Source organism: Hippopotamus amphibius, chromosome 14 (assembly GCF_030028045.1).
Source record: "Hippopotamus amphibius kiboko isolate mHipAmp2 chromosome 14, mHipAmp2.hap2, whole genome shotgun sequence".
NCBI classification, from domain to species: domain Eukaryota; kingdom Metazoa; phylum Chordata; class Mammalia; order Artiodactyla; family Hippopotamidae; genus Hippopotamus; species Hippopotamus amphibius.
The window spans coordinates 76558952-76584200 of NC_080199.1; the positions used below are offsets into that span (position 1 = coordinate 76558952).

Sequence of the window (25249 nt, forward strand, 5' to 3'; positions counted from 1 at the left end):
AGGATAACACTCCTTTATGCATTTAGGTTTTTTTTTTAATTTTTAAAAAATACTTATTTATTTATTGGCTGTGTTGGGTCTTCGTTGCTGCACACGGGCTTTCTCTAGTTGTGGCGAGCAGGAGCTACTCTTCATTGTGGTGTGCCGGCTCCTCATTGCCATGGCTTCTCTTATTGCAGAACACAGGTTTTAGGCTTGTGGGCTTCAGTAGTTGTGGCACACGGGTTCAATAGTTGTGGCTCATGGGCTCTAAAGTACAGGCTCAATAGGTGTGGTTCATGGGCTTAGTTGCTCCACGGCATGTGGGATCTTCCTGGAGCAGGAATCGAACCCGTATCCCCTGCACTGGCAGGTGGATTCTTAACCATTGCACCACCTAGGAAGCCCTATGCATTTAGTTTTGAAGATATTTCTGTTAGTGATTTGATGATAAAACTGCTGTCATGGCTAAATATTATAACTAGATTAAAAGGGGATGTAAATGAACTCTGAGTGATCTTATATAACATTGCTTTTATTTTATTTTTTTAAGCAATTTTTTTTAGAAGTGTTTTTTTAAAATTAATTTCTTTTTGGCTGCGTTGAATCTTCGCTGCTGCACACAGACTTTTCTGCAGTTGCTGCAAGCAGGGGCTACTCTTCATTGCGGTGCACAGGCTTCCCATTGTGATGGCTTCTCTTGTTGCGGAGCATGGGCTCTAGGCATGGAAGCTTCAGTAGTTGTGGCATGCAGACTCAGTAGTTGTGGTTCACCGTGGCATTCGGGATCTTCCCGGACCAGGGATCAAATTTGTGTCCCCTGCTTTGGCAGGCAAACTCTCAGCCACTGCACCACCAGGGAAGCCCCTATACTGTTGCTTTTAAAACTACCGTTTTAACTTCAGAATAACTTGTGATCGTGAGTTGGAGGAGACAGTTTTTCAATTAAATTTTTACTAATGGAAAAAAGACATTGATCTTTGCTCTGTTAGTGTGCCTAAGTAAGGAAGCCCTTGATTTTACATTTGACTATTTGCATGTCTGTTGCTATCCTATTTGCAAACTTTGATCTGAAAATGGAAAACAGGTTTAGAATTTGTTAAATATGTCATCTTTGTAAAAATAATACAGAAAATCAGTTTATTTTACCTTATTCACCTTCCAAATCCCACCCTTATCCTCAGTGGTAATCATAGTAATAGTTTTGTTACATACCGGATTTTTAAAAGTATAATTATAGACTTCTGTTTCTGGGAAGATGGAGTAGACATTCTTTTACCTACTTTTCCTGCTAAGTGCAAACAAAAACTTTGGGCATTCTATAGAAAACAGACATCAGAAGACTCTGAAAGACTGAGAGAAGAAGGCAGATAGCAGGACCTTGGGTCCCAGGGAACAACGTGGTGGTGAGTCCCCTGGGTTTTTCTTTTGCCTCATTTATCTCAGGCTTGAAACTGAAGAAACTGGGAAACCATAAAGACCAATGGACACAGACAAAAGAAATGCCCCCAAAAGCATTTTTCTCTAGTCAAAGGACCAGGAAATGGGCAGCCTAATAAGACAGAACACTTTGAGATGACAGTCGCTCTGCTCCAGCCAAACACCGTAGCAGAAGTGTGGCCCCACTCTCACCCGCAGCAGCAGAGGTAGCCTGGGAGCCTAGACTCTCACCTCTGCCAGGTTGTGATGAGGCACCCAGCTCCCCCACGAAGGTGGTGTCAGCGAAGGCCAAGGAGGGAGCCAGGGCCTTCATTCCTGGAAAGGGCGGTACTGAGGCCCTCCCCTCTTCTCACAGGGTCAGTGGAGACCTTGAGGACAGTAGTAACAAAGCATTTCAACCCATTCAACCCAGGGAGGCCTGGAGGGAAGCCAGGGCTCTCTCCCTTGCCCAACTATAACAGAACCCCCACCCCTTGGCCTTCAATAGAGGCCAAGTTCACAACCTGTACGCTTACCCCCATCAACAAGACTGCACACTCATCCCCTGTCAGAGGTTCCAGAGGAAGCCAGCTAAGGTTTAAATGATACCCAGGGTCTCGTAACATCATACCCAAACTGTCCAGGTTTCATTCCAGTTATTCACTGTATCCCAAACCAGGAGGATCTCAAACTCAGTGAAAAAAGACAACCTATGATATCAACATCAAAATAAGAGAGATGTATGCATTATCTGACAGAGATGCTAACAATGCTTTAGCGAAACGCTTCCATGAGCTATCACAAGCATGCTTGAAGCTAAAGTCTCAGGAAAGAAACAGAAGAAATAAAGAAGAACCAAATGGAAACTTTAGAACTTAAGAATATAATAACTAAAAAAAAAAAAACCCCAACCAACCAAATGAAAAAACTTCAAGGAATGGGCTCAGCAGCAGAATAGAAAGGCCAGAGGAAAGAATCCATGAATTGAAAGATAGCACAATAGAAACTACCCAGTTTAAACAGCAAAGAAAGTAGACTGAAAAAAAAAAAATGAACAAAACCTCAGGGGCCCGTGGGAATATAACCAAAGAGCTGACACTCATGTCATCAGAGCCTGGAAAGAGAGGAGAAAGAGTAGAGGTAGAAAAACTGCTCAAGAAATAATGGCTAAAACTTAACAAAATTATATTTAAAAACAAATTTTTTTTTCTATTTGCTTTGAGGATGAAAAGCTAAGCTCAAAACTGGGAGGAAACATTTGCAAACCACCTATCTCATAAAGGACTGGTATCTAGAATAAAGAGCCCTCAAAACTGTACAGAAAAAAGCCCCAAACCAACAAGCCAATTAGAAAACGGGCAAAAGAGACATTTCGCAGAAGAGGTTATAAAAATGGCAAATAAGCTTATGAAGACATTTTCTACATAATTAGCCATTAGGGAAATGTAAATTAAAATCACAGTGACATATCACTACACATCTATCAAAATGACCAGAATTAAAAACACAACATCAAGTGCTGGTGAGGAAGTGTGGAGACTTGATCACTCACACACTGTGCGTGGGAATATAAAATCGTACAGCCGCTTGGAGAACACTTTGGCAGGTTTGTATAACTATTACACAACTATCATATGACCTAGCAGTTACACTCTTTGGCATTTGCCCCAGAGAAATGAAAACAAATATTCACACAAAAATATTTATACAAGTGTTTATAGCAGTTTTAGTAACAATAACCAGATCTAGCAGTACATCATTAGTACTTATTTTTGTTTATTGATCTTATATCCAGCCATCTCACTAAACTCTTACACATTTTTATGATTTTTAAGTCAAGCATATAGGTTCTGGGGGCAGTGAAACCTTTCTTTAAAAGTTGGGTCCTTTTTGGCCTTTCCTTCCCAATAGTAATAGTACCTCATTTCTCTTTCTCCCCCCGTCTCATCTCTGGAAACTCCAGAGCAATTGAAAATACATTTGGTGATAGAACCTAGTCTTATCTTTTTCCTGACTAACATGGAAATACTTCTAATATTTCATTGTTAAGTATGATAGTTGTTCTTGATTTTCATAGGTATCTTTTGCCAAATTTGGAAGGTTTTCTTACATGTGAAGCTTACTAAGAAGTTTTTTTTTTTTTTGCTGGAATGCATGGAAAATCTTTAATTTTTTCCCACCATCTATTGACGTAATGATTTTTTTTTCATTCATTAATATATCACTCTTGAGCATCTGCTTTTGAGTTTGCTGGTAATACATATTTTCGTCTTCTGGGAAATATTTGTTCATGTTGGTGGTTCATTTTTCTACTGGGATATTTCTGTTTTCTAACTGATTTATAGGATTTCTTCATGCAATTTTTTAAAAATTTATTTTATTGGCTGTGTTGGGTCTTTTTTTTTTTTTTTTTTTTTTTGCTGTGCACAGGCTTTCTTTTAGTTGCAGAGAGTGGGGGCTACTCTTTGTTGTGGTGCGCGGGCTCCTCATTGCCGTGGCTTCTCTTGTTGCAGAGTGCGGGCTCTAGGCACATGGGCTTCAATAGTTGCAGCACATGGGCTCAATAGTTGTGGCTCACGGGCTCTAAAGCACAGGCTCAGTAGTTGTGGTGCACGGGCTTAGTTGCTCCGTGGCATGTGGGATCTTCCTGGAGCAGGGATCGAACCCATGTTCCCTGCATTGGCAGGTGGATTCTCAACCACTGCGCCACCTAAGAAGCCCCTTCATGCACTTTTAATACCTGTTCTTCTGTCAGTTGTATGTGTTGCAGATATCTTCTCCTGGTTGGTAACTTGCTTTCAGACTTTCTTTAAGGTATGTTTTGATGAACAGAAGTTCATCCCAAGCTGTTTCAATGTAGATCCTGAGTGTCAAAACTTTTAAGACTTTGTATGCATGCCTGAGGATATTTGTACTAAACTTTTTATTTGATGTTTGGAAAGATGTAACATTCTAGATTTAAAGGTCTTTTAATTAAACACTTAAAAATAAAATCCTCCTTTTCTTCCTTCCTTTCCTCCCTTCTTCCCCTCCCCTCCCCTCCCCTCCCCTCCCCTCCCCTCCCCTCCCCTCCCCTCCCCTCCCCTCCCCTCCCCTTCCTTCCTTCCTTCCTTCCTTCCTTCCTTCCTTCCTTCCTTCCTTCCTTCCTTTGACTAATGACAGTTTGGTCCCTTTGACTAATGACAGTTTGGTCCCTAATTCTCTTGAAGATGATCTGCCTTTTCCATCGGGAAGGTTGGGATTATCTTATTGAAATGAGGCATTTTCTCGCTGAGTGATTCTCAAAGTGTGATCCCTGGACCTGCAGCATCACCATCCTCTTGGAGTTGATAGAAATGTAAATTGTGGGGGCCCCACCTCAGACCCACTGAATAAAAAAAACTCTGGGGGCCCAGCCCTGCGATCTGTATTTTAACAAGACCCCCAGGTAAATCTGGACACGAAAGTTTGGAATCTTGTTCTAGATCCTTGCCACTCGACGTGTGATCCCCAGGTCAGCATCCTCAGCTGCAGGCTTCAGTGTATCCCCTGTTACATGGTGTCTGACTGTGGTGATTATAATTTCACAAATGGTATTTCACATAAAGGCGATGAAAACTTAACTTTCATACCTCTTTGACCTTATTAAAATTATTTGCAAAATGCTAGTATGGCAAAGCCTTCTAGCAAAGTTTATGCTGAAGTTTGATGTGTATTATTTATTGTCTGGTAAGTACAATACATTTTTAGACACTGACTTTCATAATCTTTTATTAACCATTAGAGACATTGAACTTTGCCATGAAAATTCTGTTTTCATTTTTCTCCTTTGATTTTATTTTGTAGGCTTTGTTAGAAACAGCTAAAATGCAAACAGAAAACCAATTGTCAAGCCTATCTGGAAAAATAGAATGTGAAGGACCTAATTGTCATTTCAGTAGCTTCTCTGGAACCTTGTACCTAAGTCATAAAAGGTATCTTTTCCTTCACAAACATTTTTTTTGGTCTACTTAATCTTTCCTGACAATAACTTTTATAGTCACCTTAGGTATACGAGATGTTTTAGTCTCTAAAATTTTTAATGGCATATCTTTGGAATGGTGAGAAATGGATGACAAAGCAATTTTTTAATGCTCTTTTAGAAATAGATACTTTTTTGGAAGACACATTTGTTTTTATTGCTATCTGTCCAAATAGTTGAACTTGACAAAGGAAATATATATATATACACACACACATATGTATACACACACACACACACATATATACACACACCACACACACATAATGGTGAAAGCCTTATATATATAAGTATGTATATATATGTGAAAAGGTTTGTTTTACGTTGTGGAAAGAAAAACTTCTTTGGTAGTTGATAAATGCTCTTTTTCATTTTTAGCCCTGTTCCAGTTGGGCCTGACCAAATCTTGCTAAGAGGTACACAGCTTAAAAATACTGAGTGGATCCTTGGCATTGTGGTTTACACTGGATTTGAAACCAAACTCATGCAGGTAAATAATCTACGATGACAAACAGTATCGCCAAAAATGACAACAGTTTGTTAGGAACGCTGGCACTTTGAGGGGATGAATCTGCGATGGGAATATGTTTTCTATGTACTAGAGGATGATGCTTCAGTAACTGAGGTGGAACAACCATGTGCACTTGACCATGGGCACACGTTCAGTCCTTAGTGATTCGGCAAAAGACAGATCCTACTTTTCAACTGTTGTCACTTTTGACCTCCTCTCACCATCTGAATGCCTTCCATTATAACTCCCTTTCTTTGTTTTTTGTCCTTTTCGGTGTGTGGTTGTGTGCTATTGTGCAGAATGCGGTCAGGTCGCCCCTCAAGAGATCCAGGGTTGAGAAGGTGACCAATGTGCAGATCCTGATGTTGTTCCTGCTGCTCTTGGCCATGTCCTTGGTGAGCTGTGTGGGAGCCGTGTTCTGGAACAACAGGTACAGAGGACACATCTGGTACCTCGGGAAGAAGGGTAAGTGCCAGTGTGGTAGGGAAGCCACCGTCTTTGAAAGTTGTGCTGCTTTTAAAAGTGACTTTAGAGACTTCCCATGTTTTGATTTAAAAGGGGAGGCTCTTGTTCTAACTGGTGTGTGGTGGTTTGGTTTGGTTTGGTCTGTTTTCAGAAACAGGGTTAATGAATTTTAGAAATAGAATGTTTCCTTCTTAAGATTTTTTTTGGGAAAGATTGTCCTGCCAGTTTCATGTAATCCTGGCATTTTGGAAAAAAGCAGAGGGAGGAGTCAGCACAGTGGCATGAGATTGAATCAGGTGGACAAGGGCCATGCCTTTGTGTGTGGCACTTGTTCACCAGAAGAGCTTGGACAAGGTTTTTACTTCTCTGGGCATTGCTTTCCTCACTTGGAAGCAGGGATGATAGCTACCCCCTCGATTGAGTGCAGGGCTCCGTGTACGATGAGTGGTGCCAAGGACATGAGGACAAGGAGCCCTGAGGGCATTCACAGCCAAAGTGTCCTTCTGCCAGTAAGAGGCTTGGAGGGAAACTGGAATTGGGTATTAAAAGTTCACTTTTGTTTATGTCTTTCTGTGTTTTCGGAGTACAACTTCATGCATCTTTCTGCCTTTTCTAATCTATCACCTGAGGATTCTCTATTGCTCTAACTTCCCTTAAGAGGATCTGTTTGAGAGCATTTTAGGAATAAAGAAAGGAAGGTATAGACTTTGTAAATGTTTGGATTAAACACCAAGGATTCATTCTTACACAATCCAAGTCTCTAGATATTACTTGTCAGTTTTGATTTTAAGCTTCTAGCTTTTAGATGAGTTTTAAAAAATAATCTCAATTTAAATTTGCTTGTTTAATTTTCTGTAGCCCAAGAGTATGCCTGTTATCTTATTTTGAAACAGACATAAGAGCTTACAAAAGTTACTGACATTTCGATGTCTGTAAAATGTGTCAAGTTCTGCATATCATACAAATGAGCTTTTCTTCCCTTCTTGATGAGACTTCTTAAAAGAAGAGACAACTCACACTTCCATTCTCTCACCTCCTGGTCACTCTTGAACCCTTTTCAACCTGCTATCTCTACTGAAATTCTTGCTCAGGATTAGAAATAAATTCCTAATTAGCAAACCCAGTGGTCATTTGTAAAGTCTCTAACTAATTGAATTTCTGCTGCTCACTTCTGATTTTTTTTTTTAAACCATCTTGTCCCTATTTGATTCATAGAAATCTTGACCTACCTTTTAAATGCTGGTGTTTTCTGGGATCCTGGGGTCACCAGGAATTCCTCAACTTGGTCCATAAATCCTTGAAATTTTGTGAAAAATTTTATTCACATATGTGTATGTGTTTTTTTCATTTGTTTCCTGCAGGGGAGCTTTCATCAGCTCCTTAGGGGCGAATTATCTTATCCAAGATCACCCTTCTAAGAGAACCTGCCTCCTCTAATAATTTCAACTGTCATCCACCTGTTGATGTTTTATTTGCCTCCAGCTCAGCTTTCTCTATGAATTATTAACTCATTATTGCCTGGACATTGCTCTCCAGATGTCATGTAGGCTTCTTACCTCAGTGTATACAAAGCAAAATTCATCTTTTTTCCTCCAAACCAGGGCCTCTTTTCAGTATTCTCCGTGTAAGTGTGGTACCAGCATTCGACCATCATCCAAGCTGGAAACATAAAGGTCATTCTTACCTCCTCTGCAGTTTCTTCCTCTCTTCCCCACCTCCACCCCCATGGCCTTCATTATCCAATCAGCCCCGGAGTCTTGCTGATTCTACCTTTCCCATCTTTTCTCTGTAGGCACCCTCCTCTTCATCCCTGGACTACTACCAAAGTTTCCTAACTGGTTGCTTAGCCCTCAGTTAAGTTCTACTCAGATTCATTCTTAACAGTTTCCAGAAGGATGAATATAAAAAGTAATAATGAGTACACACAGTGGATTCAGTGATATCTTGATGCCTGCACTGGGTTAGCAAACTACCACCCGATGGCCCACCGCTTGTTTTTGTTAATAAAGTTTTAGTGGAACACAGGCACACTATGTTTATTCATCTATGTCTTATTTGTTGCTTTTTCATGTTATAACAACAGAGCTGAATAGTTGCAACAAGACGGTATGGTCCACAGAGCCTAGAATATTTACCATCTGGCTGTTAGAAAAAGTGCTTTCCTGACCCCTGGCTTATAAGGTGCAGATAAATCTCCTGTCACGTGGCATGTCACGACTTTTATAAACTGGCCTTATCTCCTTCACTTGGTACCGCAACTCTTCTTCCTTAGCACTTAGTCTCTGTTCACAGAGGACGGCTTTTGTCTTTTTCACAATGCTTCCATCCCCCAGCATCCTTCTCACCTGCAGCCCTCTGGTCCAGTGCTGCTTCTGCTTCACATGTGTGTCTGGACACCTTTGAGACCAAGGTGAAGCATTACCTTCTCCGGCAGCATTTCTTGTGACTTACCTGCCCCCATCCTTTTGTTCATTTAGGAGCCCTCTTTGCTTCTTTTATATTCTTAATTCCATTTACATGGTTTAGAATTATTGTCCCCCACCCCATTAGGTTGTGAATTTTTGAGGACAAGAATCATGATATCTTTAACTCCAAGAGCAGTGCCTTTTCATAATAGGAACTCAGTAATTAATTTATTGGCTAAAATAAAACCTTTCAGAGCTAAACAGAATTTTATAGCTTTCTAGCCCAACCTCTTGTTTTACAAAAGTGAAACATTCTTTATGTTTACCAAAAAGCACAGAGGAAGCTAGTGGCTTGTTTGGAATAAGAACGTGTAATTAGGTCTGGACTGCATTACTCTGCCCAGGATATTCTAAGCCAAGAGAAGAAAGAGATATTGAGTAGTTATAACTACATTTTAAGTAGTGATTAAATTTAGCAAAGCACTAAAGATTTTGTCTGTTTCTCTGTCCATAAAGCAGTCACAGTAATATCTGCCTCTAATTTTCTTAAAAGAAAGATTTATGACCATAAAGTAATATGGTAAGTATAAAAATATAATCATGGCAAATAAGGGAAAATTAGTAGACTCCAGGTGATGAGAGTTTGAATACGTGTGATGGTGAGTGGAATCTGACTTTTAGGTAGATGGCATTTAGAAATCTGGATTTAGCTATTATTGTTCTTAAATTACAAACACGCTCCCATTTAGAAAAATGAATATAAATTTTAACTTAAAATTGAAATGGTTTAATTTTGTCTATATTTATACAGATTTGTGTTTCATCTTCTTTACAACTTACTTTGTGCTTAGTTCTTTTCACTTATTACCCCTCCTCCCATAATTCAACTCTGTAAATTTAAGATGTAAGACTGAGATGCAAGTTTTCAGAAAGACACTTATATACAGTGTACCTTCTAGGCCGTGTGTATGTGTCCTCTAAACACTTTCTAGATATTTTTTAGTAAATTTCCATGAAATTCGGTTGAATTCTTACTGGGAAACTGTTCTCTCAAACATACTACCTCCTTGAAAATGAGTACATCACTAGCATCACATTACAAAGCATCATATTCCTTTTTTTGAGGGGCTTCCCCTTCCTTCTTTCCCTGCGTTAATAATTATCTCTTTGACTTCAAAACTACTTTTACTTCTAGCTAAAAAGTCCTCCTCATCCCCTCCTCCTCATCTCCTGCATTTAACAAGTTCGCTTCTTCAATGCTTTGCTCACCAGCTTCTCTGAGACCCCTTGCTGTGCTCCCAGCTTTGTGTTGTTGCTGCCCCACCGTGTTCCACACCTCATGGGACTCGTCCCACTGTAGCTCCTGACTTGTCCTACTTTCTCAAGCTGCATCCACAGTTCCCTGAAGGCAGGATCAGTGTCTTCCTAGAGCTTGTATCTCCATGCTTCCCATACACCCTGTTACCTGGCTGGTTGGTGCTTAACTGATATTTTAAAAACCATTTTATATCTGTGTCCACTTAATTATGCTTTTAATAATAATTTTCATGGAGAAAAGTTCCACAATTTTAAAATGTGATAATGCAGATGAAGATGGATGAAGATCTGGCCTGAAGCCGCGACGTGGTTCCTCTGATTTTCTCCCGCAGATTACGACTCCCACAGCTTTGGGTTTGACATTTTGGTGTTCATTGTCTTGTACCACAATCTCATCCCCATCAGCCTGCTGGTCACTCTGGAATTTGTGAAATACGTTCAGGCCCTGTTTATAAACTGGGTGAGTATTAGAATCAGGAAGTTAAGGAAATTCTCTCTTGAGCTATAGCTTTGGTTTCAAGAATTCATGTAACTGAGTTTTTGTGAGGGGCCAGTGCAGCTGCTGGGCCAGCTGGGCCATGGACAGGAGAGCCAAGACTTGGTGTCAGGTGGACTCAGCAGTGCCTGGCGCCTCTGCATCACTCTTTTTTTTTTTTTAAGAACTTTTATTGAGATACAATTGACATACAGTAAACTGCATATATTTAAAGTGTACAATTTGATATTTTTTTCTTATTAGTAATGTATATATGTCAATCCCAATCTCCCAGTTCATTTCCCCCCAACCCCCCGGCTTTCCCCACTTTGTGTCTGTATGTTTGTTCTCTACATCTGTGTCTCTATTTCTGCCTTGCAAACTGGTTGATTTGTACCATTTTTCTAGATTTCGCATATATGTGTTCATATACGATATTTTTTTTTTTCTTTCTGACTCACTTCACTCTGTATGACAGTTTCTAGGTCCATCCATGACTCTACAAATGTGCCAATTTCATTCCTTTTTACAGCTGAGTAATATTCCATTGTATATACGTACCACATCTTTTTTATCCATTCATCTGTTGATGGACATTTAGGTTGCTTCCATGTCCTGGCTGTTGTAAATAGTGCTGCACTGAACATTGGAGCACATGTGTCTTTTTGAATTACTCTGCATCACTCTTGAGGGCACCTTTTTTTTTCCATATATTTTTTTCTAGCCGATAAGAAATATTTAAGAGATAGTGACTTATGGGAAAAAATAATTGCCTATGAAACAACGGACAAAGGATTAATCTCCAAAATATACAAGCAGCTCACGAAGCTTAACACCAAAAAAGCAAATAACTCAATCCACAAATGGGCAGAAGACCTAAATAGACATTTCTCCAAAGAAGACATACAGATGGCCAACAAACACATGAAAAGATGCTCAACATCACTAATCATCAGAGAAATGCAAGTCAAAGCCACAATGAGGTATCACCTCACCCAATCAGAATGGCCATCATCACAAAGTCTGGAAACCACAAATGTTGGAGAGGGTGTGGAGAAAAGGGAACTCTCCTGCACTGTTGGTGGGACTGTAAGTTGGTACAGCCACTATGGAAAACAATTTGGAGGTTCCTTAAAAAACTACAAATAGAACTACCATATGATCCAGTAATCCCACTCCTGGGCATATATCCAAAGAAAACCATAATCCCAAAAGAAACATGTACCATCATGTTTATTGCAGCACTATTTACAATAGCTAGGACATGGAAGCAACCTAAATGCCCATCAACAAATGAATGGATACAGAAGATGTGGCATATATATACAATGGAATATTACTCAGCTATAAAAAGGGATGAGATGGAGCTATATGTAATGAGGTGGATAGAACTACAATCTGTCATACATAGTGAAGTAAGTCAGAAAGAGAAGGACAAATATTGTATGCTAACTCACATATACGGAATCTAAAAATGGTACTGATGAACTCAGTGACAAGAACAAGGATGCAGATACAGAGAATGGACTGGAGAACTCGAGGTATGGGAGGGGGCGGGGGGTGAAGGGGAAGCTGAGATGAAGCTTGAGAGTAGCACAGACATATATATACTACCAACTGTAAAATAGTCAGTGGGAAGTTGTTGTATAACAAAGGGAGTCCAACTCGAGGATGGAAGATGCCTTAGAGGACTGGGGCAGGGAGGGTGGTGGGGACTCGAGGGGGAGGAGTCAAGGAAGGGAGGGAATACGGGGATATGTGTATAAAAACAGGTGATTGAACCTGATGTACCCCCCCCAAAAAAAAAAAAAAAAAGAGATAGTTACTTAGTAGCAAGTGTAGAGAAATAGTCAACCGTTGAAATTTAAGATACTCACAAAGGAGGAGAGTCCAGTAGACTTACAATAGATTTATAGAGCTTGGCAAGAATGACAGAAACAAAGCCATTCCAGAATTCCTTCAAATTAAGAAAAAGATTTCTTAGGTGACAGCCATGTGTTGACTGAAGTTAATATTAATACTTCATAAGTTGTGACTGAATGAATTTTCCAATTTGAATGTGGGGTTGCAACTTTTAGTTGTTTTCTATAATATTTTTCTTTGAAATAAAGTTCTTACTGGATGTCACCTTAACATCATCCTCCCAATATGTCCGTGAACTACCATCATGTCAAGGGGTGTAATATTGTAGCAACCACAAAATTAAACAAAGTGCTTTCCAATACTTGTACTCTCATTTGATTTTTGCAGTAGTTCTCTGAGTAGTGCTTCGAGGCCCCTGTTACTGCTCCCATTTGATAGGTGTGGTAGCTGAGGCACACTCAAGGCCACACAGCGTGTCTGAGGCAGAGTCAGGATTTGAAAGCCACGCCTTCCAGATAACCTCGACATTTGTTTCTACATGGCCTTGCTTCTCCTGAATCGACAGCCAACCTATGCGAGAAACTAGCACACATGGGTCCCAAACCAAGTATTCTAGACACTCCACTGTGAGTTCTTTCTAAACGTCAAACACATTGGAAGATCAGTGGCAGTATAGCCTTCTGGAAGAGATTTTGAGCCCAGTTCTGACTGTGTGGCTTGGCTATTTTGTTTCCTTCAGGATGAAGATATGCATTTTAAGGGAAATAATGGCAAGAACATCTACGCCATGGCCCGAACATCCAATCTTAATGAAGAGCTTGGGCAGGTGAGGGCCCCTCCAGGGCTGGGCAGTGTGATGGGAGCTTCACACACGGTGGATGTAGGGAGAGCGTGTGCAGAGTTGAAATGCCAAGTTTAGCCACGGGTTACAGGTAACATGACACCCATGCAGAGCTTCAGAAATACAATTTGTTCAAAATATTGATAATACTGCATCATGGGTTGCAAGCCAAACAGACCTAATACAGGTCTGTTATTCTGTGCCTATGGATGAGTGCAGGGGCTGGAGGGACAGGTGGGAAAAGCTGCCGGGAGCTCCCAGGGTTTCAGTCAGCTTTCAGGGAGACATAGGGACCCTGGAGCCTGGGGGGTGGCCGTGCTTCTGCTTCCCCAAGGCAGCTGACCCAGAGGAAAGCATCCAGAGGCTGTTGTGGAATTTCCCACCTGCCAAACCCATGCACGTGCCGCAGCCGCCAGAAGGGAAGCAGTAGAGCTTCTAGTTCTCACCTGCCGACTAGAGATTGGGAGAAATGTAGCCTTGGGCCTCTAGACCCTGCCATACAATAGAAAGAGGCAGGAATGATGCCAGGTTACCAACAGATAGATGTTGGTTACCTTTTCAATGACATTGGCATCTTTACAAGTATAGATTCAATTTTATAAACTTCCACAATTGTCACTTATACTACGATAAAGCTGAAAAAAAAAAAAAAAAAAAAAAGGCAGCAACTCCCACAGTTGGATAGTACCTAAAAGGAGAAAGACTTGTAATTGTTACTTGTTTCTATCTACTTTTTATTCTCAATACATTTTTTTCTAGATTATAATTTTCCATTTTTCACTTAATTGGAGGCCACATATAAATTATGGTAAAAGGCAGAATTTTGGAGTTAAACTTCCTGAGTGTGAATCCTTGTTTCACCATGTACCAGCAGAGACAAACAGACTACAAGAAAATAAAATTACGCCAATATCCCTGAAAAACTTGGATGCAAAAATCCTCAACAAAATATTGGCAGATTGGATTCAACAATACCTTGAGGATCATACATCATGATGATTTAGGAATCATGGGATGAAAGGCTGGTTCAACACCCACAGATCAGCCAGTGTGACACCACAGTAACAAAATGAAGGAGAAAACCATGTCATCATCTCAATGCAGAAAAAGCATCTGAGAAAATTCAACATCCGTGTGTGATAAAAATCTCAACAAAGTGACTATAGAGGGAATGTATTTCAACATAATAAATGGTGTATATGACAAGCTCACAGTTAAAATAATAGTGAAAAAATGAGAGTTTTTCCTCTAAGATCTAGGATGACTACTCTCATTACTTTTATTCAACTTAGTATTGAATCAGTTGTGTTTCTGAAAATAAAAACAAATGTTTTTGAGAGCATACATGAAAACTTCTGCCTTTTATTATCATTTTTGGTGACTTCAACAAATAGATGGTATCCATCTCTTCTTTTCCAATAATGCAGAGATCTTAAAACTGTTTAACTCCACATGGCTTTTGTTGGACAGTAATGATCACCTACAGAATTTCCATTGCTCTTTAAAACAAGCATTATACTTGTGACCATGATTAAAATGGCTTTTAGTTTTCTTTTTCATCTGAGATACACATATTTATCAGTATATCATCATCTATCTGCTTAATGCCTTCTGGGTACTTTTAATAAGATTTCTTGTGGCAGGGAAATGAATGTGGACTTCTGAATTTCTTAGGTTTGATGACTTGAAGTTTACTTTACGTACTACCATAGAATTTCACCTCCAGTGTAAAGCGAAGAGAAGAGTATGGCTCTGAAAGAAGCAAATATTAACGATAGAATCCTTATAGACTGAACTTCTTGTTTTCTCAAAATTCACGTAATTTGAGGATTTAAAGAGAAAGAATGCCATCTTATCTTTGCTCTCTAAGTATATTTTAAGGGACTTCCCTGGTGGCGCAGTGGTTAAGAATCCACCTGCCAATGAAGGGGACACGGGTTTGATCCCTGGTTTGGGAAGATCCCACCTGCCGCGAAGCAACTAAGCCTGTGTGCCACAACTACTGATCCTGTGCTCTAGGGCCCGAGAGCCACAACTACTGAAGCCCGTGTGCCTAGAGCCTGTGCTCCACAGCAAGAGAAGCCACTGCAATAGAAGCCCAAGCACTGCAATGAAGAGTAGCCCCTGCTCGCCACAACTAGAGAAAGCCCATGCACAACAATGAAGACCCAATACAGCCAAAAAATAAAGTTCTCTAAAAAAAAAATTTAAAAAATACATTTTAATTTGTTTAATTTGTTGTTTATGTTGATTTTTCTTTTTTTAGTTAAATTTAAAATGTATTTCTTCTTTGTGTAGGTGAAATACTTATTCTCTGATAAAACAGGAACCCTCACTTGCAATATGATGACATTTAAGAAGTGTACCATTGCTGGTATAATTTATGGGTAAGTGTTTTATTTATGGGTGTTTTTATTTTCATACTCTGTTGGAAATTCTCATTTTTTTCTTAACAAAATTAAGTTTGAGAGTAATAAAGGCTACTTATCTGAACTTCTAATACTATAGCTTTACCTGAATGAGACTGCAATTTAATATGAAAACTTGTAGTTTTTTAAAAATGTGGTTTATATCTGCCTTTATACATGATTAGAATTCCTAAAGAGTTTTATATTTATAGCCTTGTAACCATCATATTTCCTCCTTCATTTTCCATTAGAAATCAGTCAGACAGAAGAGATGGTGGTGCAGAGAACTTAAGGTAACTAGGGAACGGTGTTTCCTCCTTTGCCTATGTTCCCTTTTCCTTGCAACGGACTTTTCAACAGTACTGGAGCACTGATGCAAACTAACACAGCCCTCCGTTGTCCAGACCCCCAGTGGCCGTTCTCGGGAAGCTCCCCTGTATAAATCTTTCCCATGTGATATTCAAAGAACCCAGAAGCTAGACTTCAATGTACTGCTTTGGTGGCAATTTACTCTGCCTCAAACTCTGTGTAACTATGCAGTTTTCCACACACGTTTAGGCATTTTCTAATGTCCTTTGCGGCTGGAGGCCTGGGAGGATGTGTAATTTGACAGCTCTAAATATCTCCTAGTTCTAGGTGTGACTTAGTGAAAACAGAAGATGGCTCTGTGTTTGGTTTAGATCTGTTTGGTTACTGACTGGTACCACCAGGATCTTGTCATTAAAATGAATCTTCTCTCTCCTTCTTCAGTCAGTCACCGTGTTCTATCCCAGAGTCCTGTGAATTCAGTGATCCAACATTATTGCAGAACTTTGACAATGACCACGTGAGTTTGCTTGTTCCCCTCCAAGTTAACAGGGCAATGCTGGAGAATGTTGAAACATGCATATGGTTTCCTAAAGTTTTTGGTGTTAATATAGCAAGCAAAGGATTTTACACCAGAATTATGAACTGAGCCCTGAACTTCAGTGTGGGTGAATTCAGACATTACACAAGAATGTTCAGCTGTGTAGCAATCTATGAAATCCTGTCTCCATCTGCTTTTAAACTGTTTGGTTCTGTTGCATGCTACCAATATCTTCACTTATTTATGTTAAGATATTGATCTACCTGATTTGAAATCTTGATCTTCTTAAAAGTAAAAGTGATCTTTCTAAAACCTAAACCTGGACATGTTCTTCTTTTGCTTGAGACCCTCCTGAGGACTGGCATACACTTAAGATAAGATCCAAACTCACTACTGTGGTCTGCTGTCTCTCCAGCCTCATTCTGTGTCATTGAGCCCCAGGCTCAAGATGCTGGAGTCACACTTGTCCTGAAGCTCCACTAACCATGAACCTCTGTCCTGACTTTGGGGCCTGGGAGAGTGCTACAGCCTTCGTCTGGTGTGGGCCACCGCCCGTGGACTAACACCCACAGCTAACCTTTCCATTTAGGGCTTAACTTAATTTCACTATTTTTTTGTCCTGATCACCTACCTAAAGTAGGCCCCTGTCTTCTCTGTCACAGCCCCTACTTGTTTCCTCCAGCTTTAACAGAACCTGTCTCCCGAGGAGAACAGAAGCTCCAGGAGAGCAGAGTTCTCCTGTTCCCTGCAGGCTCCCCAGCCCCTGCGCTCTCCTTGACCCAGTACCCACCACACAAACACATTTCGAATGCAGGTGTGGTTTTTAGTTGGCACCTGACTCTGTATGGAACTAAAGCAAAACCTGAGTTGGTACTAATTGTAGATTATATGTGACGCTTGTGCGTGTGTGTGTGTGGGGGGGGGATGTTGAAAGAGACTCACTAGCCCTGTCCCTTTCTTACAGCCCACGAAAGACTGTATAAAGAAATTTCTTACTCTGCTGTGTGTGTGCCACACTGTTGTTCCAGAGACAGACGGAAATAATATAAGCTACCAGGCCTCCTCCCCAGGTAGGTGCCGTGTGCACATAGAGACCTGGCAGGTGACGGGCCCGCAGAGCACGCGATGCCGTTGCTGGTGCCCCGATCGCGCCGGCCTTTCTCCTTCCCTGAACTTCGTACCAGTCAGGGGCAGTTGTGTACAGCGCAGCGCTGAGCCGCGCTGCAGCTCTGGGGCTCCCACCCCCCGCACACCCCGAAAGTGCCTAAGAAGCCTGGCAGGGGCGGCTCTTGGCGCAGGGCTCAGTAGCATGTTACAGTGAGTAGCCAGGCAGGGGTCGGGTTAAAGCCCTGTGACATTTGATGGAGGTGCTACTAATGGCGTGGAGAGCAAGCAGGACCACAAGGAGCAGGAAGAAAGTATTTCACTTCCAGGCGGGAGAGTTAGTCCCACTGACAGAGGCTCTGTTAACCAGATTCCTCTTCCGTGAACACTCTCTGCTACCTAGAAGCGCAGAGAAGTGCATTTGGATAAAAAAACCAAGTTTTAGAGAATGACATGGTATTTTAGTGCTAGAGAAATCTGTATTAAATTTAGGGTTAATGCATTTGCTCAACCTCCATTAATACAGACCTTTTATTGACAGACGAAGCAGCTCTAGTGAAAGGAGCAAAGAAACTTGGCTTTGTTTTCACTACAAGAACGCCGAGTTCTGTCACCATAGAAGCTGTGAGTCGTATTTGATACGTTGTACTTTTCGGCGGTCGGTGTGCCTGCTCATCCAGAGATGTGTACAGTGGTTCACAGTAGCAGCTGGGAGTCCAGTGCCCAGGATTCCCACCTGGCCCCACACCTCCCCCACCTTTCTTCTGGGCACGCTCCTTAACTTCTCTGTGCTTGCCCCAGTTTTCTCATCATGCATGCAACGGGGTCCTTGCCAACATTAAATGAGTTAATATATGTAAAGTAATGATATTAGTGCTTGCTGCACAGAAGGTGCTCAATAAGGTGAGCTATTCCAAAGAGTTAGAATCATCGGACTTAAGAAATACACTGATTTTTTTCTTATGAAGAACCAAAATGTTTCCAACTATTTTTTGGTGAAGTTCTGTGATTATCAATACGTTGGTTTATTCATTTTGTTATATATACATTTGCTCGCTCTGTCTTGATGGCCACTTACCACAAACCTTTGATATTATGGGAAAAAGGTTGAAGCAATGTAAGCATGGTGGCCAATGCACTGTGTTTTTTTTTTTTTCTAGTAATGATGCAATGGTTAGGGGTGCTTACTAGACGTTGAGTCTTTGCTAGACTGGACTGATTATTTCATCTTTATATCACATAGATGTACATATATCATACATCACATTTGAACTTCTGCACTGGTGAAGCTGAGAGCTGGTAGGTTCAGAGATAAATTGATGATGGTTACAGGAAGTCAAGAGGCTGTAGCTGGAAACATTTAGAAAAGAGTGCATGTTTTATTGATATATTTTATAGCATGTCACCTCTTTTCATGTTTACCTCTTCAAATTATTTAAGCATTAAGGATTTTGTTTGATCCGTGCAGTTTTATTAAAAGATTTATTTGCTCTCTTATTTCCCTCTGCTGATTTTCTCCTTGACTCCATGTAACTTTGCAACATGAGAGTGTTTATACAAATTTTCTAATTATGCTGATTTTAGATTAAAGAGAGAGGTGTTTCAGTCTCAAATCGTCACTATTAGAAGCACTTTTGTTAATATTGCCCAGGTTGCAAACAATATTCTTACCAGAGGAGGGCACCATTATCTCATCAGACTTGCAGGAAGACTTGAAAAAGATACGTATTTGGAGGATAAAACCTGTTTGTGATTGGGAGAGTGAGTTACTTTGCGAGAGGAATACCTTTTCCCCTCATGCAAGAATATGTTGTCTTATCTTCCTGTAGATGGGAGAAGAATTCACATTTGAAGTTCTTAATGTCCTGGAATTTTCTAGGTAAGCTGTCTTTTCATTCTGTTTGTATATTTCCCAGGGCTCTTTCTGTGACTATTCAACTGAGGTTTGGCAATGTAAATCAAAACCTTAATACAGAGTCCTGAAATACTAGTTAGCTTCTACCCACCCTTTATTCTCAGCTCAGTTCTCACTTCTCCAGTAAAAACTCCCTTTTGTAGTTGGTGTAGGTTCTTGACCTCTCCTTTCTAGCACTTGTCACAGTCAGAGCTGCAATTTTAAATCTGGGTGATAACTCAACAACTGTGTCACCAACTAGACTGTAAGTTGCAGGAGGTCAGGAGTCACCTCCTGCGGGGGCTGGTATCCAGTAAGTGCTCGATAAATATTTGATGAATGGAATTTGCTTTAAAAAGCAGAATTCAAGTGAGTAAAATTTAAAGACCTTATTGGCTTTATTAGTCACTCATCAGTTGGGCAGCATCCCATCGAGCAGGTAGAATGGAGCTCTGAGGAGCTGTGCAAAGTGGAAGACTTGTATAGGCAAAAAGCAGTGGGCCAGGGAAGTTACCAGCAAAAAGCAGTGGGCCAGGGAAGTTACCAGCAAAAAGCAGATTATTTGGGACAAGGTAATCTTCCTTTGGGGGACCCCTGGGGTCTGGCACTCAGATGACCTAACTAGTGCTGACCAGGTGATTCCACACTGGCTGGTTTAGGTCATTTCCCCGGGAAAGGAGGAAGCTGGAAATAGGTCAGGCCTTGAGTCCCAGTTTGTGGGTGTGAGCTGAGCACGTCACTCCATTTTGGGCCTGTTGTCTCTTTTTTAACAAATGGATATTAAATATTATTTTCACAAATAAACCAAAAACTGTTTCTTTAAAAATACTGTGAATTAGTTCTTTCCCAAGCCAAACAATGTGCATCCTTCTTTCCTCTTACACCCCAGCCTCTGTGGCCTCATTCCCCAAAGCATGTTGTCAGGATTTCGGTGATGATTTTATTTCCATTGGACTGTCCTCCAGACTCATGAATTCATATCTCTTGGACCATCTGACCATTTCTAATGTGAAATTTGAAAAATTAGAAAAGGAAATGAATAAGTAAATCATTTGTTCTTCCAAAAGCCAGATGATTTTTCTAAATTGTATTTTTAAAGCCTTGTTTCCCAATGATTAAAAAAAAAGAGCTTTAAACCTCAGAAAAGTTGTAGTTACCCCCTCTCTAGGAGAGATTTTTTTTTTTCTGCCATGCCATGTGGCATGCGAGATCTTAGTTCCCCAACTAGGGATTGAACCTGTGCCCCTTGCACTGGAAGCATGCAGTCCTAACAAGTGGACTGCCAGGGAAGTCTTAGGAAAGATTTTTTAAAAACTTTATTAGAAGAAAATACATCTCAATATTCATTCTAGCTGTCTCCTTTCTTAATATTCGACTACTGCTACCACTAGAGCAGTCGTTCCCTGTCATTACCACGTGGGCTCCTAGTGAGGTAACACTTAAATGACTCACTTGCTTTGAGTCGTGTTCTAACAGCTTTCTAAGTAGTTAGAACAGTTGCTAACCCTTTGTCCCTATTGGGAATCCCTTCTAGCTCAAGCGTTCCGACGTAGGATTGCTCGCTGGGACCATCCTTGGAGGGCGGGGGCTCCGACTGAGACTGTTGAGAGTGAGGTGGGGACAGATGAAGACTGTGTCTGCAGTAGGCATGGCCGCAGGGCTCCGCGGGAGGTGGGAGACGCATTTTCTTGCTGACACGCTCTGCTTGGGGGCCTGGCAGAGTTGCCACATGGTGGCTCATTTTGCTCCTTGGTGGCTATATTGGCTGGAGCCTGAGGGCCAGAGAAGGAAGAAGGGGGAGAAGAGAGGTCACAAGCCTGGGTGCACGTGGAGAGGAGGGTGAGAGGGTGAACAAAGTTGGGGAGATGGAGGAGGGAAGAGGATCGCTTGTGGTCATAGTTGTGGTTCTGTTACTAGCCCGTGACCTTCCTGGTCACCTAACCTCTCTGTGCCACAGTTTCTTCATCTATAAAATGGGGCCGGCAGTGGTGTCCTCCTCACAGGACTGTTGTAGGGATTAAATCACAATGCCCGGCACATAGTAAAAACTGATACAGCACTTGGCATGAGTGCTTAGTAGTATTACTATTATTTTAATTGGAACACTTCTCTGAGGCTTAAGTGTTTGGATTTCAACAGGGTTTTCTTCTTCCTGAAGGAGGTTTTCCTCCTCTCCTTCAGTAATCATTTCTATGAATTTCTTACTTCTCTTCCAAGCTTGAACATCCTTCTCTTGATCAGTCTTATTCTTGAGGAAAAATAAAACTCTTCTTGTTGGAAGAACTTGAAAATGTGGAGGAACTAATGACCAAGAGCCCAGCTGGTCTGCTGGACACACCAAGCAGTCCTCTGGGGCCCATGGTGGTCGCTGCGCTTGAAAGACCTGTAGCTGGAACTCCATTTAAACGACCTTCCCAATGCCGCGAAGCAAAGAAATGGCAGAATCAGGGCTGAAATCCAGGTCTACCTGGTCCCACAGTCCTTGGTTTAGTCAACCAGTCTGTGCATTTAGAAATGAAAGAAAAGTTAAGGAATGTAAAAAAAAAAAAAGTGTTTTTTCATCTCCATGGGGTGGATTGCAGTCTGTACGGCTACAAGTATTTTTCCAGAACGCTGTTCTAGGACTAGGGTGCCCGTGACACCCACCGGTCTGTGGGCCCCCTGCTCTGGTAAACAGAAAAGGTACTTCCCAGTCGTGATGAGGGCAATAAAGAATACTGAAGAGTAGGATCTGATGGCGACCAGGTGCCGCTGGTGGTGCAGGTTTACCCCGAGGGGCCCAGGAGCCTTGGTGAGGAGGTGGGATTTGGGCTGGTAGCGGAAAGATGGCAGGAGGTTACGAGTGGGTGAGGAGGGAGTTAACATCTCCGTGCAGCAAAATGGGGACAGGAAGGGCTAGTTGAAAAAGATGGTGTGAGGACTGAGTAATGCACAGACCCAGGGCTGCTTTTTATATATGTGTCATGTACTATATTGTAATAGTACATATTAATATGAAATGTCATATATATAATATATGCAATTATATTAATATAATGCATCATAATCTGTTATACATATTTGTGTCAGTATATTCCCATGGAAGAAAAGAATAGTAGCAGGAGAAGGTGGAGGTTTATAACTAAGTTTCAGTTAAAGGAAGTGGTTAGAGAGAAAGGAGGAGGCTGGCAAGCAGCGTGCTGGCCTCTTCAGCCGTGGGCGGCTGCGGGCACCAGTAGAGTTCTTTTGACTTTGAGTTTTTGTGTGGGTGTTAGCGCCATGTGCTGAGGAGAAGAGAAACTAATAACACTTCCAATATTGTTTTAGTAACAGAAAGAGGATGTCTGTAATTGTCCGAACTCCTACAGGACAGATCCAGCTCTACTGCAAAGGGGCTGTAAGTACTGGGAGTCGTTCATGTAACTCCTTCTCTCTCTGTTACAACAACTTAACAGTTGACAACGTTTACAGTATTTTATTTTATTTATGATTTATTTAATTTTTAATTATTCTACTTTTTGTTTTTTAAATTTATTTTGTTTTATTTTTTAAACATTTATTTTATTTTTTAGTTTTACTTTTATTTTTACTTTTGTTACTTATTCATTATTTCTTTATTCACTGAGCAGAGGAAGGGTTATTGCAGGGCCACGCAAGGAGAGCAGGTGGCTGATGCTCAAAAAAACCCCACAGCTCCCACAGTGTTTTAAAATGTTGTTACTTTGTATGTGCTGCTATCACTGCTGGTTGACAGCATTACCCGAGATTGAAAAGTCCATCTCAAGACAGCCAAGCCAGTTGAATGAAATTTGTGGTGGCTCACACCAGACTTTGATTAAACTTTGATGTCAGTGAAAACTTGCTGTCACTCAGTTGTTTTTTTGGGAACCAATGAGTGGCAGTTTTGGCTACTACAGATAATGCTGCTATGAACATTTATTTGCAACTCTTTGTACAGACCTATGGTCTTATCTCTCTTTGGTAAGTATCTAGGAGTAAAATTACTGGATCATGTGGTAGGCATGTTTCAACTTCTTAAGAAATCACCAAATTGTAGTTATATTCCTGCCAGCAGTTGTCACCAGCACTTTGCCTGGTTAGTCTTTTTAATTTTGCCATTCTAATAGGTGTGTACCTGACTGTGAATGTAATTTACATTTTCCTGCTGACTGATGATAGCAAACATCTTTTCGTGTATTTATTTGGCATCTGTGATGGGGGTTCCCAAGACCACGGTGACGGTTTTAGTGAATCTCTAAAAGGATTCATGGGATTCAGCACCTAGTCATGGCTGTGGCTGTGATTTATTACAGTAATGTAATAAGGATATATAGCCCGCTGACAAAGGAAGAAGACATGGGCAGTGTCTGGAGGAATCCCATGGGGATCACACGGAAATTTTGTATCAGCTCAAAGAACTGTTGACCAGCCAGATTCCTAGGTGCCAGCCAAGGGTCAATTTTGTAAGTAGGTCTTTCCAAGGAGAGCAGTCTCTGATCTGCCACCTCAACTCTTCTCTACACACCATCCACTTATTTTCCTTGTTAAAATGTCTGTTTAAATATTCAGCCTTTTTAAAAAAAATAAATTTATGTATATATTGGCTGCATTGGGTCTTTGTTGCTGCGTGCTGGCTTTGTCTAGTTGTGGAGAGCGGGGGCTACTCTTCATTGCATTGCTTCTTATTGTGGTGGCTTCTCTTGTTGCTGAGCACGGGCTCTAGGTTCACGGGCTTCAGTAGTTGCAGTGCGTGGGCTCAGTAGTTGTGGCGCACAGGCTTAGTTGCTCTGCTGCATGTGGGATCTTCCCGGACCAGGGCTCAAACCTGTGTCCCCTGCATTGGCAGGTGGATTCATAACCACTGTGCCACCAGGAAGCCCTATTCAGCTTTTTTTAAAAACAGCTTTTTTCTTATTGAGTTTTGAGGGTTCTTCATTTATTTTTCATACAAGTTCTTTATCAGATACATTACTTGCAAATATTATAACCCAGTGTGTGGCTTATCTTTTCATTTCCTTAAGAGTGTCTTTTGAAGATCAGAAATTAGCAATTTGATCAAGTTCAGTTTATTAATTTGTTCCTTTATGGGTCATGCTTTTAGTGTCATATCTAAGAAATCTTTACATAATTCAAGGTCACAAAGGTTTTATCTGATATTTTCTCCTCCTGTTATGGTTTTAGGTTTTACACTTCCTTCTGGGCAGTCTTCAGTAATTTTTGCTTGTGGTATGAGACATGACTAGAAGTTCATTTTTTTACATCTGAATATCTAATTTTTCAGCACCACTTGTTAAAATGTTTATTCTTTTTCCACTGAATTGCCTTTGCACTTTTGTCATTTGTATGTGGGCCTGTTTCTGGACTTGCTGTTTTCTTTCATTGTTCTACTTGAATATCTTTATGCCAATAACACCCTGTCTTAGTTGAGTCACTTTATAATAAATCTTAAAGTCAGCTACATTAGTTCTCCAACTTTGTCATCCTTTTCCAAAGTTGTTTTTGATGTTCTGAGATCTTTGCATTCCCACATGAGTTTTAAAATCAGTTTGTCAACTTCTTTAATAAAGCCCATGAGGATTTATTTTTAAATTGGGACTGCACTGAATTTCTAAATCAGTTGGGAAACAATTGACATTCTGAACAATATTGAGTTCTCTTATGCATAAATATGTTATATCTCTCCATTTATTTGTCTTTTTCTTTTCTCTCAACAATGTTTTATAGTTTTTCAGTGTATAGATC

General features: G+C 40.7%; 1 protein-coding gene across 1 annotated transcript in view; it reads left to right on the forward strand.

The window, feature by feature from the left end:
- Positions 1–25249, forward strand: part of LOC130835729 (phospholipid-transporting ATPase IB-like) — a 160875-nt gene that overhangs the window by 39075 nt on the left and 96551 nt on the right. The window contains 12 exon segments of the mRNA XM_057707520.1: positions 5224–5351; positions 5777–5888; positions 6209–6374; positions 10429–10556; positions 13174–13260; positions 15574–15668; positions 16073–16092; positions 16415–16509; positions 17495–17600; positions 18176–18258; positions 19464–19513; positions 22835–22904. Of these exon segments, the coding sequence (XP_057563503.1) occupies positions 5224–5351; positions 5777–5888; positions 6209–6374; positions 10429–10556; positions 13174–13260; positions 15574–15668; positions 16073–16092; positions 16415–16509; positions 17495–17600; positions 18176–18258; positions 19464–19513; positions 22835–22904 (1140 nt within the window).